The sequence below is a fragment of the Haliaeetus leucocephalus genome, unplaced genomic scaffold (assembly GCF_000737465.1).
Source record: "Haliaeetus leucocephalus isolate CR32 unplaced genomic scaffold, Haliaeetus_leucocephalus-4.0 Scaffold587, whole genome shotgun sequence".
Lineage (NCBI taxonomy): Eukaryota > Metazoa > Chordata > Aves > Accipitriformes > Accipitridae > Haliaeetus > Haliaeetus leucocephalus.
In genome coordinates this window covers 5816192-5841799 of record NW_010973023.1, presented here as the reverse complement: position 1 = coordinate 5841799, position 25608 = coordinate 5816192, and the positions used below count along the sequence as shown (strand labels likewise).

General features: G+C 38.6%; 1 protein-coding gene across 1 annotated transcript in view; it reads right to left on the bottom strand.

Annotated features, from left to right (window-relative positions):
* Positions 1-25608, bottom strand: part of LRRC16A (leucine rich repeat containing 16A) — a 211431-nt gene that overhangs the window by 74067 nt on the left and 111756 nt on the right. Inside the window, exons 10-17 of the mRNA XM_010578007.1 lie at positions 24463-24551; positions 19685-19779; positions 15269-15355; positions 11494-11597; positions 9441-9518; positions 9249-9325; positions 8216-8320; positions 3372-3441 (exon numbers count right to left, since the gene is read on the bottom strand). Coding sequence (XP_010576309.1) covers positions 3372-3441; positions 8216-8320; positions 9249-9325; positions 9441-9518; positions 11494-11597; positions 15269-15355; positions 19685-19779; positions 24463-24551 — 705 coding nt within the window. The remainder of the gene's footprint in view (positions 1-3371; positions 3442-8215; positions 8321-9248; positions 9326-9440; positions 9519-11493; positions 11598-15268; positions 15356-19684; positions 19780-24462; positions 24552-25608) is intronic.

Below are 25608 nucleotides of genomic sequence, written 5' to 3'. Positions count from 1 at the left end.
TCACTTTATGAACATCCCCCAGAAAAAGACTTAAGCAAAAGAGGGGAAAAGTTCTACAAAAATTCTCTTTCTGCATTTTCCGTTTTCACTTTCCTTGCTTCAAAAAAACAGAAAGCTTTTTCAAACATGAAATAGCCTTCTCACCTCCTGTGCAGAAATGAATGAGTAATATTTTACTTAGTTGACTTACTTGGCTAAATATCCTGAATCAACCTGCTGATATTTCTGTGAATACTCTCTTTTATCCATGCTATAATTAAGGAACCACAAATGCCTTCAGAAGTATTTTTCAATAAAGACTTGATCTGGCACTTTCAAAAGTTTGAGATATGCGATTGGTTAACAAGCAGCTCAACAACTTGGCCTGGGCATTTAAAGAACAGTGGTGGTCAAAGGCAACGTCTAAATCATAAGTCACATCTGGAAGTGTAAGAGATACAGAATGTAAGGCACCTTTCCTCTTCTGCATAAAGCAAAGCCTACCTATCCTTCACCCTATCCCCTCAAGAAGTGGTCAGATTAAAGTCTGTATTTGGGCCAGAAGCCGTGCAATTTTAACTCAACTTTATTTTTGTAAGAGCATTTGTAGTATCCGCTTATGAATGCCAAAATTATTCAGTTTTGCTTTGTGCTGCTCTCTCAGCATGGCCAACCACAAGACAACCATTTTACACAGTGTCACATCTATTACCGCAGAATCTATGGAACTGTCAGATTATATGCAGTCTTGGATTGGTTGTTGGTACGGTAGAAGTTCTATACACTAAAATTTTACTCACAGTAGAATCCAAATGCTTATGATATATATACTTTGAGGGTTGGAGCGGACAATTTTTCAGAAGCAGCTTTCAATCTTGTACCGATAACTCTATATTGAAAATCTTCAATGCACAAACATTTCATGTGCACAAATGGTGATATCTATTTAATCCAAGGGTGATGAAAACGAGTTGACTTGTAGAATCAAAATTTATTGCAGCTGTATAAAAATTTTATATTTATATATAAGCAGAGATTAATTGAAGGACTATTTGTCAATGTGGACCATGATACTGAAAAAATAAAAAACCCAACCCTCTGCATCATCTCCTATATGACATACTTCTGAGACTACAAATACAAGCTCTTATTCAGAAAATGAAGAACAACCCTTCAACAATTAAAAACGCCAAGCGTGTTCAAAGCTATGAGGTACCAATATGGGAAGGGCAAACAAAGCTGCTTACTGATTTAACAATTAAGGTAAAGCATGGAGGGTACTTACACAGTGACCAAGCTAAGGGAAGCAGAAGGGAAAAGAGTGAAATACATCAGTGCTGAGCAGGTAGAAATAAAAATGTAATTTTCATAGTAAAAATAATAAAAAAACCAAACAAGCAATATAAAATGATTAAGCTTGGAGTCAATATACCAGAAAATTATGGGAGCAAATGAAAAATGGTGGGAGAGGGAAGGAACAGAGAGATTTATCCTTCCATAGTTGAGTACAGTTTGCCTGATGTAGGAAAGAGGAGGGCAAAGCATCAGCTTTCTAGCCTCCTACCAGCATGTGCTTGCAGGAACTGGGAGTAGTGCAGGTCACCGGCTCTGAGCTTCCCATGGCTCTGTTTCGGGGTGCAGATTACCCTGCCCAGCTCACAGAGGGTCAGGGAGAGGTGGAACACAACCCTGTGGTGCTGGGCCCACTGAGAGTACTCCCAGCTCCTGGCACATCGACTCCCCTCCTGGTGGAAGCATAACTTCTTCTTTCCAAAGCACATGAGAATGGATAAAGCTCAGTGAGGTGAAAAAAATGTTAAGGGAAGGACCTAAGGAAGTGCTGTCAGTTTGGAGGGACCAACTACGGGAATGCAACGCTGCTAGTTGGGCACGAGTCCTTCCTTCGTGTCATGAGAGTCAGCCATGACCACCTATGCTTTGGTGTGCAATAAAGCTAAAACGCCCCTCGAAGGGCTCCTCCATATCCCATCCCGGCGGTTATTTAATGAAAGGATAACGTTTTCACTCCTGTCAGTCCTCGTTGATTTACATGCTGATTTATACTCTCATTACTTATGTTTGTGTTTTATTGATCTATTCTTTTAAGGTTATGATTACAGGACTTCATTTTTGTTACTTTAATTACTCCTCCCTTTTCCTTTCTCCCTCTGAAAGAAAAATTATCATCCGTCTGATCTCTCTACTCAGAAGTCAGAAGCATGTGTACTTGACTTGAAAGCTTTTCTATCTCGAATTTACATGTAGTGCTCTTCAAAGTAATACCATTTTTTTTAAAGTGTAAAATATCAAAACGAACTATGAAATGCATTCACAGTGATTTGGTTTGTCCTTCATAAGGAAATCTGTGCACATTCCAAAAGCAATTGACCACGAACCTAAGGCAAGGATTACTACACCTCAACATGTTCATCAAACTGCATGTTTTCTACTCAAAAGGAAACCATTGCATTTGAAAGGCACTTCCAGAACAGTTAATATTCAGGTGATGGAGTTGGAAAGATCTGCCTAACAAGTCAGAGGCTTTCTTTGCAGCTTAAAAAAGAAAAGGTGGCCTAACAGCCAGAGAAGGGCTGAGCCTAAGCGGGTTCATGATGGTTTTGGCAAGAGCCCACATGGTCCTCTATGTAACTGCCTCGCTGTCTCCCCACGGTCGTGGCTGATCTTTTGTCATAAGCTGTAGCCACGCAGGTATCATCCTGCAAGAGTACGGACAGTCCTGAGAAACGAAGTGCACAGCAAAGCACAGAGAAGCAAGAGGAAACAAGATAAAGCAAATCAAGCTGCCACAATTGTTTTTATTTATTCTTGAGATATTTAAAGCCATTTGCACTGTGCCTCTTATGTTAATGGCATGCTTCAATCAACTTTGATCAAAGTTCCCTATTGGCCTGAATTGATTAATTATTAGGAAAGCAAAATTTCTCCCAAGGTTAAAAAGCAAACCTGCAGAAGAGGAAGCATCTCTCCGGTTTTGAAGGAAGACAATCAAACCACAGACATGCCTTCAGGGCATGCAGCTTCCTGCAACCCGTCCGAATTTGGGCACCTTGGAGAGTCCTGCTGCAGGGTCCTGTGTAATCACAGCCCCAGAGGGCAGAAGCTGCCAAGCAGCAAACAGCACACTGCTTCAGTATCTACAACAGCTACACTGCAAGGAGCGTTTTGCCAATCAGCTGCTTTCAACCTCTGTGCTGATTATTTAGGATGCTGTAACACACAGCAGCTGATTTTTACCATAACTGCTTCTCCGAGTTCTACCTTTCCCACAACTTTTGACTACAGAGGAAGAATACCTCACCCAGTGGATATCAGGGGAACTCTAATTCCACATCATTGCATCTTTTGAACACGTCCTGGTAAATATTCCTTACCTCACAGCTACTGAGATCTAAAGACACCTCCTTCAGATTGTGATTGCAAGCCAGGCCTAATAAAAGCGCTCTGAAAAAGATCAATTTTAGAACCATTTAAAAAAAAAAAAAAAAAAAAAAGAAAAGAAAAAAAAGGCAGCTTTACATCATCATTTAAGTGATCACAGGTTAATACACCTATAACACACAGAACCATTTCAAACCAAAACCACACCAGCTGAGCAGTTTTTTCTTAAATGACAGTGGCAGCATAAACCTGCCATGCTTAGAACATTCCAGCAGCTTCAAAAACCGCAGGGATGCAAGCCTAATAAAGAAACTGTAAAGCTAATGCTACACCAACATTCAATAACATTCAGAGATGACTTTTCTTCAACATTTGTTTTCAAAAAGCATCAAATGATTACAAAAGGAGCGTTCTGTTGTATGACTGCACTAACTCTCCGATTTTCAAAAAATTCAGGAAAAAATTAGATTTTTAATATACACAAGATACAGTGCAGCCAGCCATTTCAGCCAGGCACAGTGCTGGTAGCACTCAAATGCTGGATCATGTTCAAGTATCACACACTTCTCCACTTCTACAACCCAATAAATATTTTCAGATTTCAAAATTATATTCCCAGACAATGGTATCCTTTGTCTTTAGGCAGAATGGCAGACAAGTGTAGCAACAACTGATCATGATTTTCATAAATACACCTTTAAACCCTTACAGAAGTTTGTTTCGACATATAAGAGTTAGCGTTAATATCACAGATGTATTAGTATTGTCGAATCAGAAAGCACAACAGTATCTGTCTTAGAGAAGGAGCAAACACAATCTGTGTATACCTTCTAGTATCTTTAGAATAGATGCTGCTTTGAATTAGTAATTGAACAGACAAACAGAAGGACTGACTTCCCAAACTCCATTTCAGCCAAAAGCAAGCTAACAGAATCCAAACTACTGATGCATAAAGAAAGATAAAAACCAATCCATTTTGGTGAGTCATCTGCTTACACACTTGCTATGCAAGTAGTGTGTAAAAGCCATATTTAAAATGTACGCATCCCAGGAAAGTTTTTCATTTAAACCTATTTATATCTGCCCTCCCGGTATAAATGTTAATCAGACCTTTGTTGTTAACAAAGGCAAATATCTTGTGCTTATTTACTTCTTAAGCTATTAATATACAGACTTTGAAAAAACGTGAAAGCTCTGCAACAGTTTTTGCAAATTTTTAGATGGTCCTTGTGTATATTTCCTTCCCAAACATGCTTTTATTCAAAGTTAGTCTGGCTGATGATGACTTTGCAAAGAACTTCCTAAACATTTTGAGGTAACATAAAAAATACAGTGCAACCATTAAAAAATGCAGATTAAAAAGGAGACACAGTGCTGCTTCATATGTACTCTCTTCACAGGAAGAAAAAAGGGTTGGTGGTTTTTTTTTCCTAACCTCTTTCATATAAACTCATCCTAAGAAAATCTCATGATTTCTCAATTCTTTGTCATGAAAAATCACCAGCATTCAAAGGCACTGAATGCAGACATATTATAGCTATACTTAGCCACTATGTTTAAATCACACACATGGCAATACATGGAAAGGTCTTGTCAACTGTGCTAGATGGAGAATGCAAGAATTGGCCTTGTAATTAGCATTTGCATGAGAAGCATATCAGAAACTTGTCTTGTTATAGCACTGACAGATCAAAATACAACTTCTGGCAATGTCTGTAAATGAACAAAACCGCCAACATACACTTAAACAAGGAACAGAGAGTATAAACTGCTCCACTCAGTTTAAAAAAAAACAACAAACCAAAACAAAACAAAACACAGCAAACTGCGATGGAACGTTAACTGTATTAACTATGTACAAGAACTAAAAGGACCCTTTCCCCACCCACTATGTGGCATCCTTGCAGTACAGCTTTACTAGCAAACTTCTTCCCTGAAAGGATTGACTTATATTAACAGGTCCATCGCTGTCCAAGCAAGTTCATCTCCTTCGCTGACTGCACTTATTAACCAATATCTTTAAACTCACTGAGTCTGCATATGCGATTAAACACACCACAACTGTTGATCTAAAGGAAGTTGATGAGAAAGAAATCAAACAATTTATCAGGGGAATTTGGGACTCAGGGTATCAGGTATCTGCATTTTAATCTGTATTTTTTTCTGTAGGCAGGCTTGACCTTGAATCACACATCCAACTTGGTGACTCGGGTTCATGGACCCAAACCAGAAACTCCTCCTTTGTCACAGGACAGTTCCAAGGCCCATGTTGTCCAAAGCTTTTTGGCATGCATTGATGAAAGGTGGCAGAGAAGTAATATTATTGTACACCATGTCATTTATTTTTTTCCTTCTAGAAATCATACCTCACGTGCTACTGTAATCTTAGCAATGACAAACAAGTCTGAAAAAAAGGTGTTTCCATCTTCTTGTCTTTAACAAATCCTATGATCTTGATTGTTCTGTAGAAGTTTTGTAATTTCTTACAGTTAAGACCAAAAGGCTAAGCAGCTGCCCCAGGATATAGCACAACCTCAGTCCTTCTAACACCAGATTAACTTCCACAGGATGCTTTTGAAGTGTATTAGTCAAGCCATACAGGGTTTGAGAGAGAACAAGGTGTACTGCAGATCATAGTTCTCTGTACTGTTGTGAAATACACTCAGCTCAGACTGAAGAAAAAAACTCAGGTCAGAGAAAAAACACATCAAGGAAACTACCAAAAAGTATTAAGAGCTCTGTTCTACCTCCTAGGCAGAAGTGGACACTGCCATTAGAACAAAACAAAAGAAGCCCATGCCAAAATACCAGCCAGCTGAGAGCGACATGCACACTTCTTGAGACCATCCGTGTCCAGCTGGACTTTGGACAGATGCTCCTTTCTGGAGCTGTCTGTGCTGGCAAAACAGGTTTCTGCTCTCAGCTCATCCTACACTAACCATCACTGCCTCTCTACTTCCACCAACATGGAAGTCATGCGAGCTCAACCCAATTCAGTCAAATTGAGACAGATTAGCTTAAACGTTACCAGAGTAGGTTTTTACTAATACAAATCATTTTGGCTGAAAAGGACTAGGAAGATCTCATTTCCTGCACAGCTGGCAGATCAAGGGGTCACAAGTATTTGGGATAAATGAATACAGTAACATCTTCCATGAGCACAGACTATTGCAGAGCACTCATCTGCCAAAACTCCTCACACCCCAGGAGATACTCAACATGCCAAGGAGAAGCGCTAAATATGAACCTTAGTGTTTGGGGCTTCTCACCTTTCCTAATCTGTGTAGACATATTCAGTGTCTCACAGCATTCTTCTTCTCCTGTAGCACTAAGATTATCTTGTGTATTAGTCACATACATCCTCCGTTCTTCTTGCTTCATTAAACATAGCTCCCTGCTGCCCTCCACCACAGAATCAACAGCTCTAAATTAATCAGAATCACCCAACATGTTTCTCAATAATCACCTTCTGTTTGAAAACACATCAGTACCGTACCTTCCTAATCCTAGCAAAGTCTAAGCAAGCAAGACAGCAACCAAGGGCATCACACAGAACAGAGTGAAAGCTCAGAGCTAAAATGATAGGCTCCTGCAGCTGAATATTGATTTCAATCCAGTGCATTTTACTTAAGCATCAGATTGTACTGTCCTCTCCAGTGTCAAAATACATTGAAAAAAATATCCCAAAACAATGTACACTACTCTTTCCTGTGTGGCACTTGCTCCTTTTCTCTCCCTTAGCTTCCCCCAGATTGTATCAAAAGCTTTCCATCTGGTACTCACTAACTATAACTACTCTTTATATCCCACATCTCTGACTTTCGCCACCGACTCCCATTCATAAGCTACTCCCTTGCGGAGCTATTGCCCGCTTCGCTTCCCTGTTCTCCTTCAGGAGGCAGGCTCCCAACTACACAAGTATACATACATACACATATATATCTGTATCTGTGTCCAGATTAGGATTTTGGAGGTGGGTCCCCTGAAATGGTTAGTGAACACGTCTAGATGTATACTATGGATAGGGTTAGATATGTTTTAATGCATATTAACTAGCAAGCTGACACTCTGGAAAGAGCCCTTTAATTTAGCCCATTAAACACAAGGATTCTGCCATAATCACAGAATGACCTATCTAGATTAGACCTATCGAGACCTATCTTGACTTTAAAACACACCTTTAAATTTTACATGTGAAAAGTTCAACACAGTTCGAAACTGCACACTTCACAGTGCACCACAATTTCCCTCAGCCTGCATTAGGTTGTAGGAAGAGTTTCTCTCCAGTACCCAATCCACATCACCAGAACCTGTTAGCCACAGGATGGGTGACATACAGCAAAGAGGTGCATTACACTTAGCATTCCTAGAAGTTGCTGCCATTGCCTCTCCCCGCAAAAGAAGGGCATAGCTCTGTGCAATAGGTCTCTCCTCCCAAGCATTGCAACAGGTTCAGTTTCATAACGGCTGTTGCAATACCACAGCCTCAAAGGAATGGCACTCACAAAAGTACATAATCCCATTTTACTGTGAAGCAAACAGTTTTGTTCATAAGCCACAAAGAAATACATCACAAAAAAATGTTGATGGAAGGTAAACAGCTGTGACATTCCCACGGAACAAAATATGATTAATAGTCTCAACTGTGAGATGGAAATAACATTTCTTGAATATGTGGTCATTATAAAACACACTCTTGCAATATCAATAATGTACAATGGGGGGAAAAAAAAAAAAGGCAGAATCCTTTCCCCTTCATTTTTAATATGAGGCACTCACATAATAACAACGCAAACTAGGTTTCAGGCAACAGGAGAAAATGAAATTAAATTCTTACTTTAGAGGCTCAGGAGGGAGTTTAGTTCCCGAAAGATTAATCTGCATCAAAGCAAGTGAGCTGCTGAAAAACTGTTTGAAGGAGGGAGGGACTTCTTTTCCTTTTCTGTAAGTAAACAAATTCATTAAGAAGTAGCATCTAGACACTCCTCATTCCAATAAATAGTGAAGACAAGCCATCAGAACTGTAATGATCTTTTACATGTTTAATTTGCTCTACCTTCAACAGCTCTGTAATCAGTAGCTCTCAATTAGCTTAGAAATATAATGTCATCAAAATATTGATTCAACAAACAATCCTCAGCATTGCACTGCTGCAAAGACGACATTACTATCTAGCTTCTGTTTGGTGAACTACAAAGAATGATCATTTAGCTCTGGATAACAGTGAACATACTTATATCTTATGAGCAGAAGATCAAACAGGACATTACAAAAACCCTGAAATTGCCATTTCACCACTAGAAGGAATTACTCAATGATGGAGTGGCTTACCCCCAATTAGGTATCAACTCTGATACGGACCCAAGACACTGATTTGAAGAAAATGGAAGCTAATGTTAATATTTCCTACAATGCAAGTATTTTACAAAGTCAATGTTCAGTCTCAAAGACTTTCAAAGGGACTTCCTCCAAGAAAAGGACAAAAAAGGAAAAAAAAAGGCATTTGTAACCATGATGAAGTCATGAAAATACAAACTTTAAAAACCAAATTTAAAGAGGAGTCAAGTCAGTCAGACTTCAAAGCTTAATGTTATGCTTCTTAGAGACTAAGGATATATACTTTCCACTGCGTCAGTATCACAAAAAAGTATTAGACAAGGTAGCTTATTTTACAGCCATCTAGCAAAGAGCAGAAAGGGAAAGAAAATATTTTGCTTGGAAGAAAAAATACCTATTTCATAGAGCACTAAGTCCTCCAAGACTTTTATAAAGTCTTAGATCTCTTCTTGAAAAGAAAGGTGTAACACGAGAGCAAGAAATTATAAAACAAAATACTGCAGGAGTTGACAGTACTGACATTTAAACTGTACCTGTGGGAAAAGAGAGTCCTAGAGAGGCTAAGGACAGCTAGATGCTGAAGACATCCACGAAGGAGGGCTCCACACACCTGGTTTAAAACAAAGAAGATTGATTTTACTTTATATTAACCCAGAAAAGTACCTAGGGATAGGAGGTGGGGAATGTTTCCTTGGTATTTGAATTTCGACAAAAACCATCTTTACCATATCTAGTGCACACTCCGTGTTGGATAAATCCAGATGAACAAGGGCATTTGGCTGGGCCAAAAAATTGTACAGGCTCTATAATTAATGGAAGAAAAAAAAGAGCATTATCCATGTTAATTTTGATATCATGACACCAATTACTGGATCGCTACTTCTCATTGCATTTTAGGCTTTTATTATAAAATTGCACTGCAAGAGTTGTGTCTGAAACTTCTTTTCACCTAATCAGTACAACCTGGTTTACTTTTCAAGGCTATCATTTTTTAAAGTAACAGGGGAAAAATGGTGCTCGGACTACATTTACCAAACATTACTCTTCACGTACAACTCTTGAATTACCTTGCAAGTCACTTTCACAGCAAATGGTGATTAATTTATTTAGAAATACCTTGCAATGTCACTCAGATTGCTGTTACATTTCAGAAAGTCTAATTGGTTTGTAAGTTTAAGCCAGCCCCTTTAAGCATGAGGGAAGCAACTAGTTTGCTTCTGAAGCCCATGGTTATTTCTCAGTATCAGCAGTGCATTAAAGGCTTAAGGGAGAATACAGAACAGGTAACAAGATTTTAACATTGATGGCTTCAGTACTGCATAGGCTATGTCATGTAAATGTTAGCGTATGTAAAACTTCTTACTATAACACTGTTTTATTTTGGGCTTTTTTTAGTCTCAGAGAACAACACAGAAGACAAAAGTATGACCTAATTCACAGAAACGTGGAATGCTCAACTCCACATGAAATTCAGCTGAATAGAGCACGTTCAACATTTCTAAAATAGATCCATCCTCCTAAAAATTAGGTCATTTAGCCCCTATACCTACAGCGCAAGAAAGATCCCTGCTTTAAAAATCCCTGTGCTTTGCTAGGGTTTATTTTAATTGCTAAATAACAGGATTTCCTTACTCCTGTTGGAAAACTGTTCTACAGATTAAAAGATCTCAGTATTAGTAATCTTTTTCTTTGAACCTTCTCTCTCTCTGACAGGCTAAGAAAAGCCCAACTTTTTGTATTCATGTCCCTTAAAATATCGTAGGTAGACATCAAATTTCTTTAAGCATTGCCTATCAAAGTTGTACATTTTATTTTACTTTTTGTTTTTACATTATTTGCTATGTTATTCTCTCTTTAAGAGTAACTCACTGTGTGTATTTACATTTAACTATTTGTTTGCTACCTTTTAAATCCTCTTGTCCCACTGAAACTTTAATCTCTTATGTCTGCAAAGACTAGTTCTTTGAATATGCTGATAAATGTGAAACCAGTCAGATTTGTGAAAAACTCAGAGCGCCATGTCTGCACTTTAAATTATAAGATTGGGTGACTCTAGTGTTGCATATTTTAGATGCTCAATACCTAAAGAATTCAAAACCTGACACATGCACACAACTTCTGATGTGAGAGAGAAATACAGATGTAACAGTCAAAAATTGAACACATACAAATTGAGAACTAAGTGGATTTTGTTATGGAGAAAACAGAGCTGCACTTCTATGGCTATTGATAAACTGAACAAAGGAATTTAAAAAATAATTACATTCTTCGAAGAATCATAAGCTTCAACAGCATGTGTCAAGGAGGCACACAGATTCATTTATACAAACAAAAATATTGAAAACTAGAAATTAAGTTTTTCCAAGTCAAAAGAAATCATTTGTTTCCAGCCTTCCAATGAAAAATTTGTACTACACTTTATCCCTAAAAAGAAGATGATTTTTTTCAATTGTGTTTTGGTCACTTTCAAACAGAACTCAGGGAGCATGATAAGTCCACTGAAACAAGTGGCACACTTGCAGTTTTCTCATTTATCAGTAGAAGCCAAGGACTAAAAGCACAAACTAAAATTATGTGGATTTGTTTAGTCGTGTGGGGCAATTTAATTCTCTGACTATATTCTGAGGAGTAGCGATCAAAATGTTATTTTCTATCCTAGTACTAGAACTGTGCTGAAATAAATGCAAAGAAGGATCTAAACAAAATGGCTTTGCTTTTCTCTTAACAATTAATTAAAACATCCATTCATTAACTCCCAAATGAGAAGAAAGTGCTTACTGAGAGATCATCACCGCGGAGTGCGTTCCCTGAGAGGTCAAGATAGACGAGCGTGTTTGCGATCAGTGAGTTGGCACTCAGTGACTGGGAAAGGCTATTCACCCCTGCCAAAAAAAAAAATGACTCAACTTAGTCAACCCTAGACAAAACTGGCCCAGACCCTGCAAGTGCACAATTTCAGTCAACACAGACATACACAAATGTTTAATGACCTCCTGTTACCATCATTGTACTGCAGCAGAGGAATACAGATCACCAGGCAGATATGAGACCCTTCCCTGCCACAGAATGCCTGGTTTTGCCTGGACCACGCTCCACCAGCTGCCCTGATGGAGCCACAGCCTGTTAGAGGTCCCAGATTCAGCAAAGAAGTCTTTTTGCCAAGCCTACGGAGGCTTTAACAGTGCAATCCCATTTTGAAACAGATTTTTAAAACAGAGTTTACTCCATACTGTTGAGTTAGTGTCTTCCTGCAAACAATAATGATTAGATAAAAGTATCTGTGGAAGTAGATGAAAGTATCTGTGGAAGAGCAAGTACATTAACAATTATAATTGCCAGAACTTCAAAAGCAACTGATGAGACCTAGAAATTAAGAACATTTCAATTAATGTATTTGCCTGTAATTTCAGAAAAATAGTTAGTTAATTAAAATATCAAGAGATGCATAAAGACTCTCAGTTCCTGATCAGAACAAATACATATTTTTCACATTAAAATTAAAAAGCTCACATTGGGAACAAACCAGTCAGAGCTTTCTTCCTCCAAAATTCTTCAGCTTTTCCAAATATAAATTAGGACCTGGCTACTTCTGACTCCTTCAAATCTAACTTTCACCTGAGGGCTCTGTAGCTTATCACCAAGTTCTTAATTTATTGCAGATGGCTATTGCTGCCTTTCAAGCACTACATGTGTGTGTTTCTTACATACATAAGCATTACCGTGTCCTTTAGTAGGTGCAGTAGTTTTTTTGTAAGTGCCCAGCTAAAGCTATGAAGAAGGCAGATGTTTTGATTTACTACACAATATTGGGCAATTTCTCAAAGCTACTGGTCAGTGAAAATGGACTGGCATTCATTGGATGGAACATGTCCATTCTTCACTTAAAAACTATTACGAAACAGATTTACCAGTGAGGGCGTGGAGGAAGCAGCTAGCAAGCCACTGGAGACCAAAATACCCTATGTCAGTGCTTTGGTTTTCTAAGCTTCCAAATACTAAGAAAGTCTCCAGTGTTGGTGGTATGGCTCTTGGTTTCAGGAGGCTTTTGATGCTGAAAAGAATCGAAGCACAGTGACATGTTTTCCAAGTCTCAAAACTTTTCGGTCGGTGTAATTTTAATTTTATCTTAACATTGCATTGTTGAATCCACACCCTACCTACAAAGGTCAACTGCAAACGAATACTTTTTTGAAACTTTGAAATATCTAAAAGCTCTGTTTAACCACTAGAGCTTATAGCTGTGGATTCACTTTAGTGAGTCTTCTCAACAGCATTTATAAGCAACAACAAGAAGTAGAAATGAATGTAATGTACTGTCAACAATTGAGCATATACGATCAAGAACCAATTCTGGGAATTCAGGAGCAGTGTCTGAGTTTGAGGGAGAAGAACAACTATCAAACAATCCGTAATGTTGCTGCTTGTTTGATGTTTAAAAAGGGCCAACTGGTCAAACTGAGCCACATCGGTGAAGGCAAACAATGTGAATGAGGGATTTTTTAATTAGCCTTTGGCTTGGGCTTGGAAAAGCAAGCCCTAGCCTTGAATGAGTATACTAGAATTTTCCATTTAACCAGAATCTTCAAATCAATAAATTTCTGTTTGAACTTCACCCACCTCATGCTATACTCTAACAGTAATCTCACTTTCATTTGCAGACAATCTTTCATGCTCTTTTACCACTCTCAGGAGGCTCGGAGTGTTAATAGCTCTCAGGAACTTTGAGATACAATATTTGAAGAAAGATCAGCTGGGAAGTTACTACCTGAACTTTACTTCTCAATCTTAGAAACTTATCTTGAATAGAAAGCGCTTATTAAATAAGGTCAAAACCAGTGAGGGACTGTACAGAATTTCTGAAACTGAAAAGCTCAAAATAAAAAAAATAAAAAGAAGGAATGAGGGGGGGGGGGGGGGGGAGGAAATCCATGCACCTTGGAGTCTACTGAATCCAAGATCCAAGGTCTCCTTTACACTTTGCCCACATTACAAGTTCAAAAATAGCCTCCCAAGTTAAAACCAATTCAGTACTGTCTTCTTAAGTTAAAGGAAAACTGGCTAAGACAGACAGCTTTGCAGACAACTGAAGAGGTGAAGCTGAGTTTCTTCAGGTCCCATTTTAAGGCATCGCATGTACTTTTTTAAGGAATTCTGAGGAGCTGCCATGGGACAATATTCATGGTGACATGTTACTCTCTGGAGAACAGATAGTTATTGCAATGTAGTCTGGACTAGGATTCACATGAGGCCAGTATTAGACATGCTGGAAAATATTTTTAGCTTTTGCTTAAAGATTGTCTTAAAAAAGTGTGTTAAAAACCTTCTGAATTCTTTTCATAACCTCAGAATTCATTTTTACTGACAAGAGTTTTGTGGATGAACTTCTTCATCAAGTTGGCATTTATTCTTTACAAAGACAGAAGCATAGCTAGAGTGTTCTCTTAACGATCACAAGCGCTTGCTGAAATCATTCAGATCACAGGATGAATGAACATACCAGAACTGCAGGAATTTCTGTCAAATTCCTGAACATCTAATTTCAAGAGTACATGTGAGGTTAGTCAAGATTCTTTATCAATCACATCACCAAATATGGAGTTAGCACTGGAAAAAACCAACCCCAGAGTTTAATAAAGTCTTTTTAATGAAAATCATGATTGAATAAACTCATTTTAGGATTTACTATTTACTTAAGCATAACAAGAGCTACAGACACTCATAAAAAACAACAAAAACCACTTCTCCCCCCCACCATGTTCCCCCAGGTCAACCCTTAAAGCTTAGGAGAACACAGAATCTGCACTTCACAGAGCAATAATTAAAAGGACAAAAGAGCACAGCTCCTATCTGTTATCAACTAATGTCCTTCATAGACTGTAACTCGCTCATCTTTTCCAGGTCATCAACATCTGCAAAAAAGCTGCACTAATGTCAGTGCATTTTTTATACTTTTAACACTCATGTTCTATACAGGAGACCCTGGGTTTGTGCAGTGTGTTTAAGAGGTGTCACTGCATCTATTATTTGTAGAACAGTAATGCAAAATATCCTGAAAGTTTCTGGCTTGTGTTTCAGTAATGTTATTGCTTTTAAAATATACAAACACGTCTAATTACAATATCAAACTGGAAATTTGTAAATTATAAAACAAAGAAGTCTTTACTCAGAGCGAACCACTTAACAGCCATTGCCACAACACTTGGTTCCATAAAATAATTGTGTGCAAAACATTTAGAAAATTCCCTACACATTTTTGCTTCAGACACCTTTTTAAAGCATATATGAAACATATAATTTATGCCAATTCCAAATTCAATCTTTCTTTATAATACAGGTTCAAGGCCAAAACTTACAGAAGCAAGTAAGAGTTTTTCAAAGTGAGGAAGGGGACACAGAACCCCACCCACAGTCCAGCAACCTAGGACTGCAAAAAAGCAGCTGCGCTGTTGAGAATACACATGTAAGTTACTTTAGAATCTGGTAACAAAAAGTATTACTAGGATGGAAGCCTGAAACTTTAGAACAGAAATAGAGGCATACGTATAAAACATACCTTTAGGTGACAAGGAGGTTTTAGATAAATTTAAATGTTTCAGTCCCTTTGGAAGTTTGGCGAACTGGATGCTCAAAGATGACACGCCTGTTGAGGGAGCAAAGACAAAACAGATGTTTTCAGGTTAACTGAGTGATCTCAGGTTTTCCCAACAATCACACCAGGGCAAACTGCGCTGGTGGAACTACAGGAAGAACTGCACTCACTGTGGGGGTGGGCCCAAAATGACCCTGTCTTTTTAGGACCATAAATCTCTGAAATGACAGAAGTAGTCAAGATCCCTTCTTTGCTAACCACTGAACAGATAGGGAATTTTGCTGTTAACAATCAGCGAGCCACCTTAATTAGTTTAAAAACTATGTAATACACACATACTTTGAGGAGTCAAAGGAAGATATTAAACATGTCAAACAGTCAGCATTTTGGAAATCTGGAAGCTTTATGCTTCAGCCAAAAAAAACCCAAAACCAAAACAAAACCAACAAAACCAAACCCAAAATCCCCCCAAAAACACACCCATAAAAAAAATGAACCACAAAATAAAACCCAATAATGGTACTTCACATGAAACTTCAAACTATTTTTATTTTCTTTTAAAACGAAGGGCTGTCAAGGCAAGAGAGACACCCACGTTAGCTAACACTGCTCTTTTTTTCTGAGATAAACCCCAAGAGCCTGAAACCTCCACCAAGTCGTAATGGTCACTTAATTCCCTCACAGTAGCCTGCAGGTGACCAGCCAGGACACAGGCTTGGAAATGCTACAACTGCTTGCAATCACAAACAGTAAAAACCTATTAAGATGATGACAGAGACTGGACTACTTCAGTACAAATACAACAAAAGAAAGAAAAAAAAAGAAAAAAAAAAAAGGCACTTTTCATCAAAGCCCTTTCTCAGTGTATCAAAGTTCCACACTCCATAAATTTAATCCCCTCCATTTAAGCAAAATATAGAAATTTGATTAAGAGGGCACATCCTAAATAACAATGGAACCAATCCATAAAATATTTATTAGAGAAATAAATCAACACAGAAACTCCAGGCTTAACCTGAGGTGTGAAATACAGTCCTCTACAGCAACTCGCTCGGAGAGAAAAGGGCAAAGAGAAAGGGGGTAAAGCCTTTTACTTGATTCGTAACACAGTAAATGAAAAAGCTGATACCATTCTCCACATATGCAGACATGAAACAGTCTGCTAGTATGTCACATACATATGTTTACTCTGCTTTTATCATGTTTTACCTATCATTGATAATAAAAGAGCAGCTACAATCCAGATATTGGGGGGGGGGGGGGGTTAATGCTCTCTGTACAAAGCATGTTGTGTATCCTGGTGATAGGTACAATGTGCATGCAGCTCAAAACAACATACTGTATTTTATTTATACTGCCAAAATAGTAGACCCATGGTGCCTTGGCATTGTGTATTGTAAAGCACAATGGTAACTGAATGTCTTCACCAACTTTCAGCAAGAATGAATCAAGTCCTATTAATAGAATTTTCTTTCATAGCTCTACTATTAAAAAAAAAAAAAATCTTTTTAGCTCCTCTGAAGTAGAAGGCTCAATCTGTCTTGAGCTGGCCTCAGAGTTTATATTCTGTAGCTGACTGTCCACATTTGTTAGGCTGGTTTAGTCACAATACATATTTTCAAAATCAAGTTAGAGTTATGTTTGTGGAAGAGGAGAAAAAGGAGTACAATCAGAATCATTAAAGATATGACAAATGTAATTTTTGTTGTGAAGCATTTTGAGTAAGATGTGCAGCAAATAATTTTACCTCTCCATCTTTGTATTTAGCTAACAACCTCCAGACCAATTATCACGCTAGCCAAGCTGAACAATTTTAACATCTTACCAGCACCGGAGGTTAAGAATCCACCCAGTTATAAGATACAGGAATCGGGTGCAGAAAAGAAAAAGTGCTTCTGGTCACTCAGGCCCCTGAATGCTCTTTAAGCCACCCGTTTTTGCTAACCTCCTAACAGAAATGAGAGCTCTAATGGCAGACAGAATTAACTGCATCCAGGCACACAGTTCTGAATTTAAGTATTTCTAGGCTTCGGTATGTTTGTTTTGCATTACTTTTAACAATACATGAGATTAAATTCTGATCCTAGTACAGCCAAAAGCAAAACTCCCATTAAAATCTAGCCATGCTAAAGCAAAGCCAAGATTGATAATAAACTCTCCAGGTGTTAGTCTCACAAACATTGACAGTACCACAAAGGGAAGCCAATCACAAATTAAGAGACTGGTCTCAGTGTAAATCACTTCATATAAACACTACTTTGTATTTGAACTGAAGCCAGGTCCTATGCCTTAGTTAAACTAAACACACTTCCCATGTTATTGGAATAGACAGTTGCATTAATGTAATAATATAATGTCTTTACTTATTGAGTACCAATAATATATAATAGCTTAGGGTGGTTTTTTGCTCAAACAAGGCACAGCAATATGTTCTTCCCCATAATTCACACAACTGTGTTATTTCCCTTATAATTGCAAAATAATCTGATTGAACTTCCAGTTCCTGCAGCTGATTTTTCAAGAGATATTTTCCGAAATCCATATGTTTACATGGATCGCCTTTATGCCAGCTTTTACTTGTGAAATGCATACTGCCCCTTAAGTTTAATAAAGTCAAATCTACCTTGCACTCAGTGAATATCAGATCACAGGACATGTAAATCTTCCTTAAACTGAAAAAATGCAGTATTTGCACATTGCAATTATAGTCAATTTCTCCTTAAGTACTCATATAACTTATCTAATTCTCTAATGAAAAGGTCAAATCTTAATTGCATATGTGATAGGAGAGACTGAGATAATGAAAAAAAAGTACTAATTTCTCCAAGTTGTAGTTTCTGCATTTCATTTGTATCTTGCACGTGGATACTGCAGAATAATCTGAATCTATAGGTTGTTGCAAAGAAAGTATGCACACCAATATGTTTAAAAGAAAAAATAAATTCCCTGCACTGTAGAATATCTACCAAATGTTTGGTCATTTGTTTTGCTTTCAAGATAAAAATGAGTTCCTTTTAAAAAAAACTTTCATATAACACAATCTAAATACACTTCTTCAAAAGCAGAAGCAACAATGTAGCAGCCTCTTTTCCAGCTTACAACAGAAATTTTTGTACAATGCAGTTAGGCCTATGGCACATTGTAATAATAATGTTCTTCAGCAAAACATTGGCTTTCACATATGGATTCTTAAGGAGGGCAATCGGTAATGAGCAGGCAAGAGTTAATCAGAAGAGTTAAAGCCATTCATGTGAACAATTTTAAATAAAAACCTACTCTGAATAGGTTAAAAACAAAAATATCTTCATAATTGTTTCTAGTCAAAAAGAAAAGATACACAAAAGAGGAAAGGAAAAAACCCTTCCCATCTTTTTTTCCCTCACTGAACCAGCAAGAAAGGAGACACACCTACAAAACTGTGTTAACAACATTCCGAGTCAGTCAGGCTGTAATCAAAATGAACAGTTTTTCCATTTTGAATCATGACAGCAAAGAGACTGAAAAATTTCCCCAAAACAAACCAAACAAAACAAGAAAAGGTTCACTGTATAAAATTCTTATTTTTCTTCTGGCCCAACAGGAGCACAAGATAGTCTGATCCCAGAACACTGTGTGCCTGGAATGCGTTAAGTGAAGCAAATGGAAATCTCACACGGGCAGCGCTTAAGGGTCAACTCCAGACTGAAAGAATGTAACCTTATTTTAAAAATAAATGCCTCTTGGGTGAAAAGAGAGTAGACAAGGGAGGGGAATGACTTGATACGTACTGAAATTGTGCCTAAGGTGCCTAGTCTGAGAAAAGCTGAGCTGTTCAGCTTGATTTTATATCTTGTGGAGTCAACAGCACTTTGCTCCATAAGGATGCCAGTTATGCCAGTATTACTGAACATCGCCAAGTACTGGCAACACAACAGACTAGCACAAAGCTAAAAAAAGGAATAGTTTCAATACTGAAAATATGGAATTATGGCTGAAATAAAAACATAAAACCATCAGGAAAATATAATCCAAGCAACAAAGTTGCCTCATGCTTCATCTTTCAACTGATTACATTGCCTTTAAAAATGCACACCACTTTCTTTACTCTCTAGTCCTAAATAGTCACTACGTTCCACCTTCCTTTAAAGGAAACCTCTACAAAAATGTAATGAAATCTAACGAAATCTATGGTTGGTTGAAGACATTTAAATATTTTTCAACAAGCTAATGGATATGTATAAATCAAAAGAGAATAGCAATTCTCAGTCATTTGTGAACAACAGATATTCACAATAGCATTACGCACAGAACAATAACCTATTATTCAGGCAAAGCTGAACAAAGCAGCAGTAATCCTCCTATTACATTTGTAGAAAGAGAAGAATATAAATGTTACAGTACCTCTGTCTTCAAGCGGATTGCTAGCAAGGTTGATCGTATGGAGTCCTGAGTTGGGATTATGGGCTAGGGCACTGGCTAGTTTCTGTGCAAAATCTCTGCAAGAAAAGAAAAGAGAGGGAGAAAAAATCCTGTTATCTCCTCTATCAACAGCATATTCAGAAGCTTAGAAGCGTCAAGGGATTACTAGCCAGAAGTGGCCTACCCTACTGCAAAGCAGTAACTGATTCTTCACAGTTCTAAACAATGCTTATCTGGCTAATTTGCTTTCAAAGCGGGTTATTTTATTATTTATTTATTCTGTGACCTAAGAGACTGAAGGGCACTCAATCAAAGCTCAAACTGCTTTTGATAAAGATCTGAAGATATAAAATAGGAGTTACACAGAATGACTGAAAACTCGAGCACATCTTCCATCTCCTACATCAACCTGCGTACCACTACCTCCTTCACTCACAAGCCAACCCCTCACTTGCAGCAACTCTCTACCAACAGTCACTCAAACAGACGGGTTTTGCAGCATATTCAGATGGTCAACAAACCAGAAGTATTTCTGACCTTGTAAAACAGCAGGTGTAGCTCTCGCAAAGAACAGCAGCACACTGATGAACTGGTCTTTGCTTGCTTCTTTTTACAGTGAGAAGCATCAAAGTACATAACTGGCTGACCACAGTCCTACCAACATGTCCCAAAAGAGACAACGGTGTATCAGTTCTATAACGCTCACCACAGCCAGGCCAGGTAGCACAGATAGCTTCGAGCTAGTTTTAACCAACTACAGTAGGTAGGTGTAGTAGCGTGCCCTACCTCTGTTCCAAATCCACTTGAGAGGCAAGGCAACACTGCCCCATCTGAGAGCATTTCCCTGCAGCTGGACCTACCACCACCCACAGCACTAAGTTCAAAGCTACCTTGGGTTTTCCTACGTGACCACAGTGTCAGACTCTGGTGGAGACATGTTCCTTGCATTAAGTCAGAAGGCTGTTGGCTGTTATCAGCTCTAAGACAAACCTGTCCTTGTACCTACTGGGAAGCTTTCATGTATTAAGGGACTAGCCCTAAAACTGAGACTATAATTTCAATGTTCTTACTTCATCTAAGTTAGATACTGAGGTAGAAATCAAAAATATGCCTTGAGCTTCCTTCTCTCTCTGCCTTGAAGTACATTATCTTACCTCCTGCAGGCCCGTGGTGGAGAACTACCAGCTACGCTGCTAGAAGAGCGGTAATGAACACTGCCCTCTTTCCTCAGGACAGATCCTGCCTACCACAAAACTAGTAGATCAGTCTGTGTGCTGAGAACTGCAGTGGAGGTAGCATCCTCTTCCAGTATCTGGAAAAGAGTGGAGACTGGACAGCAATAGCCTCAACAGCTTTTGGTTATCTGCTGTTGCAAGGTGTACTTGAGCAGAGAGATGTGCCAGGGAAGTTTAGTTTCCCTTTGAAACCCCATGTCCTTAAACAGAATCCTGGGGCTAGAACAGGTTCCAGCACTGCAAATGCATGATAATCAGCTGCCTTTAGGAAGAGCGTATTCTTTTCCCAAAATAAAAGCAGCATGTGAATACAAACACTCAACAAAAAGAAAATCTGGGCTTGAATCTCTGCCACCTGACAGGCCTCAGGGTATCCTGCTTTGCTACCAGCTGCTGCTGCAGAAGACTACATACCTTCTCTAAGTCCTCAGTTACATTTGCCAACACTCTGTGGATACCCTTCAGCATTTCAAATGGCACTAGATGCCTCTGCTTAGGCAAATGAATCAAGCTCCTTATGTCCAGCCAAGAAAAAAAATGAGATTTTGAGTTAAAAAAAACAAACAAACACCCCTTTCTTCATGGGGAGTTTCCTCCTCTTCCTTTATCCCTAACAGATTCTTGTCATTACAGTATTCTGCCTACACCTCCAGGCTTGTTTCTGCTCCAGCTTTTGCCACTGATATAGGCAGAATTACCAGAACTTTTTGGACAAGTTGGGGGCGTGAATTACTTAGCAATGACACAGTAAATCAACGGCCACTAGAAAGCATTGGATTACCTATATAGGGCGCATGGGACTTCAAGGCTCGTTTTGCAAAAACTAATACAACTTCTCCACTCCCCGTGCAGCCTCTACCATAAACGGAGGCACCTGGGCAACATCCCTTACCCTCCTTTGTCCGCTCTTTGTTTCAAGTCCTAAAATTTATTACTTTTTTTGGCTGCACACTTCATAAACAGAGCATGCAATGTAAGCCTGACACTTTCTATAAAGCATCAAACCCGCTCTGTATGCATTGCACAGCCATGCTTGCCTGAACTGAGGACATTCAGGCTTGGAGGTAAAGCCCAAAAAAGACTCAGTTTAACTATGCATATAGGAGATTAAGTATATTTCACCAAGGGTAATAACACCGCATATCCGGAAATCTCAGACAAACAAAACAATTCCTCAAGATCTGTCTAGACAACATCCCTGTAACAGAAAAAAAAGAGGACATGCGTGGGAGGAACTAACACTGTTAGGTCTCAGGACATTCAGAGCCCATCCAGCAGGGGAAGATGAAATGCAACGTCACTGTTAAAGGCCCTTTGGGTACCAGCAGCCGGCACCTCTGATATTCCCCCTCTGTCGTAGCTAGCCACTCCCTTTGGAGCAGGGCTGCAGAGGATGGTGTGGAAGGCAGTAGGGACATTCTGGCTGCCCACTTTCAGAGAGTACATAAGCACAACAAATAGATCATTTTCACCAGCTCCTGCAAACAGGCCTTTGCAGACTGAAGGATCTGTCTTGCAGTTTCATGGAAATTAATATTCTGGTTATCACATATTGTCCCATCCCTCTAAAACACCTCAGGGATGTAACTCTCTTTCCAAGCTCATTTGTTCAGGTCATTCTGAACGATTCTCCTTTCCCTGAAATCTGGCTATCACCTACCTCAGTTAACACACTTACCAAAACGTTAGCGTTTGCTATATGCATTAAAGCCATCCAACGCAATCTAGACTGCACCCTTTACATCTGCTAAAGAAATAGCAATGGGGATAAAATTTTCAAGAGCATCTAAACTGGCACAGATCTTATCACACAGGGGGTTTCACTTGGCACCCTGTTTTCCCCAACAGCAAGTCCTCACTTTCCTAGTCCTGGGTCCTTACAACTGCTACTGTACAATAGTCTGCTGCCTCATCAGCGGGGAGGATGACAAGCATTTATGGGGCCGTGGCCCAAACCAAATCACAAAAATGAGTGGCTGGAGGTAGAAAAGAATTGAATCATCTTAAACTGACTCTGCTGCAAGAAGAAATATGCTCTTGCGGCTGCTCAGGTTACTTCTCAATGCATTGCTCTTGGTAGCTCTTTCTTAACCCTGGTTTGCCATTCTGTCACTGCTCATTAAAAATGACTGGTCTGTAAGCTATGTGAAGGAGGATACCCCGTAACAACAGGACTTCCTCCAAGCAAGCAGATATGATAAATGGCAAAACTGACAAATGCATCCTTGACAAAAACAGACAGACAATGCTGATCAGAGCAGATACACATCAAGGCAAAATGCCAAACACTGTGCATGTAGATGGAAACACGAAAACCAAAGTCACAGGTTGATTATCTGTCAAGTCCTGTTAAAACTGAAACCAGTTAATCCAACTGTGGTAAGTTAAGGTAGGCAATGTGCAGAAGTAGTCGATGTATCTCTTAATATTAATGATTATCACTGGATTTCATGGCACATACTGCAAGAAAAACAAGATTAAAAATCAGGTGCTTATGTTTGAATGACAGTTACTAAGGGCAGTGCGCTAGTGATCAGAAAGCTTGGATGTAATTCCAAACTCCACCTCAAGTTTCCTGTGTCATTTAGGCAATTTTCTTAAAGGTATTTCAAAGCAAAACCCATTTTAAAAAGGTGAAAAAGACCCAAACAATGGAAAAGGAGACAATGTAAAGCACACCAAATATCTTCCCTGTGCTTGCTTCCCTTCTTTATTTGTAATTCAGTACAGTGGTTTTCTTCTCCAACCTTTGCACTGCTTTTTTTATTAACATAAAAATTCATTAGTGCTAGAGTTTATCTTGTCTATGTCGTCTTGGATGCTACTCTAACACTAAAAGAAGCTACAAATACTTCCAGCTGGGCAAATTTGTAACTTGAACTTTGCTTCTATTTCCTGTGAAGGGAAAAAAAGTGAATATCTAGTAACTACAACTTACTGTATTTAAAACATATGCAAGGATTAAATTGCATGGCTTACCTCTATGTACCTTTCTTTCAAGGCTATGGCAAGGCATTAAACTTAATTACCTACTTTCTTGCTTCTTTAAAAAGTTGCTAATGTAGAAGTCCTGTTATATTTGAGCAGACTGCAATCCACAGTAAGATAAAAACAGCTCTCTTGGGAATGAAACAATAATCTGTTATGCAAGATGGAATAATATGCTTTTTTAACAAACTTCAAACACTGTTTTTTAAATGATAAAAAGGTGTTTGTACTTCTATTGGCAACCATATTTGGAGAGGAACAGTGTGAGCTGATTTAGGGTTTATGCTCTTACCAAGCCATTTTGCTCCACTTAACCCAACTCTCCAGGCCGAATCTTAAAAAACACCAGTTTAAAGGGATTTCCTGGACATAAGGAACCTCAGGAAAAACTGACAAAAGCTTGTGACTACAGGCTCTTCAGAACAAGGCAGACATTGAGCACAAGCTTTTTTAATGCTTATTCTGGCTAACACACATCCCATCCCTTTTACTGGGAGTAAGCAGTAACTAATGGGACATTTCAAAGGAATTACTTACGTTCTAAGCCCGGCATTCTCTAGTACCAGTTCTTCCAATCGATTGGACCTGCTCACCACCCGCAGTATCTGCTCACAGACATCAGTGGACTGCCACAGAAAAGACAGAACAGAGTTAAACACAAACATAGAACAGACGGTTATTGAGTTATAAGTTGTACATCGTAATGGGATCCAGGCCACAATCATCTTGTCATACATAAATAGTAAAAATACCAGAAATACCCAGGTGGCAACAGAGGACTTCTGGAAAAGACTCAGTGAAGCAAGAGGCAGAGTAAAAGCAAAGTCATTTATAAATCAGGCCACCTAATTATAGGGGACAGAATTTTTACAATGATAGTAAAAAACCTAAACCCCATGATTCAGAAAAAACGCTCACTTATTTTTAAACAACTCTTGTTCATATGCACTCTAATTCTTCAGAAGAAAGTGGCAACTAGCGTCAAAGGGAATAAAGCCTGACCAGGACTGACAAACACAAAGAAAGATGTTATAAGGCAGACAAAAGAAAACAAAAACCAAACCAAACCAACCAACCAACACCACCACCCCCCCCAAAAAAAAACCTCAAGAGCAAAAGCACTCTAGCTACAGGTCCTCCAAAGACTGCTAAGGACTAGTGCTTAAGGGCCAGTGTATTTCAGTATGAATTCTTCCAACCTACATAGAAGTAAATCCCATCTCATGATCTCACTGTTGTTGCATTCTAGAATCTACACAACATTTGCAAGTGCCATGAACGAAACATAACAAAAGAGTTTGTTTGCTGTGCTCATTCAAATAGAGAGATAAAACCTTAATGATTCAAAAGCCATACAGTAAACTCTGTACCTCATCACCTTTATTATAATCTTTTATTTCGTTTCTGGATTTGCCTTTTATTTCCACAGCACACACTAACCAACGTTCATGTGATGTCCAAAGCTGAATTTCAGTTGTGATCATGAAGTGCTGAAACTATTCTGTTATCTGCCCTTAAAAGCAACGTGACATTCATACCTGGGATATCGGTGTCTCTAATGAGAGTCTGACATTTTCTAGGTTTTTTTGTTTGTTTGTTCATTTGTTTTACTTTTAAACTAATTCAATTTCCTAATAAAAAAAAACCTGCTCTACCACACACATAAAATCTTATTAATCCTTT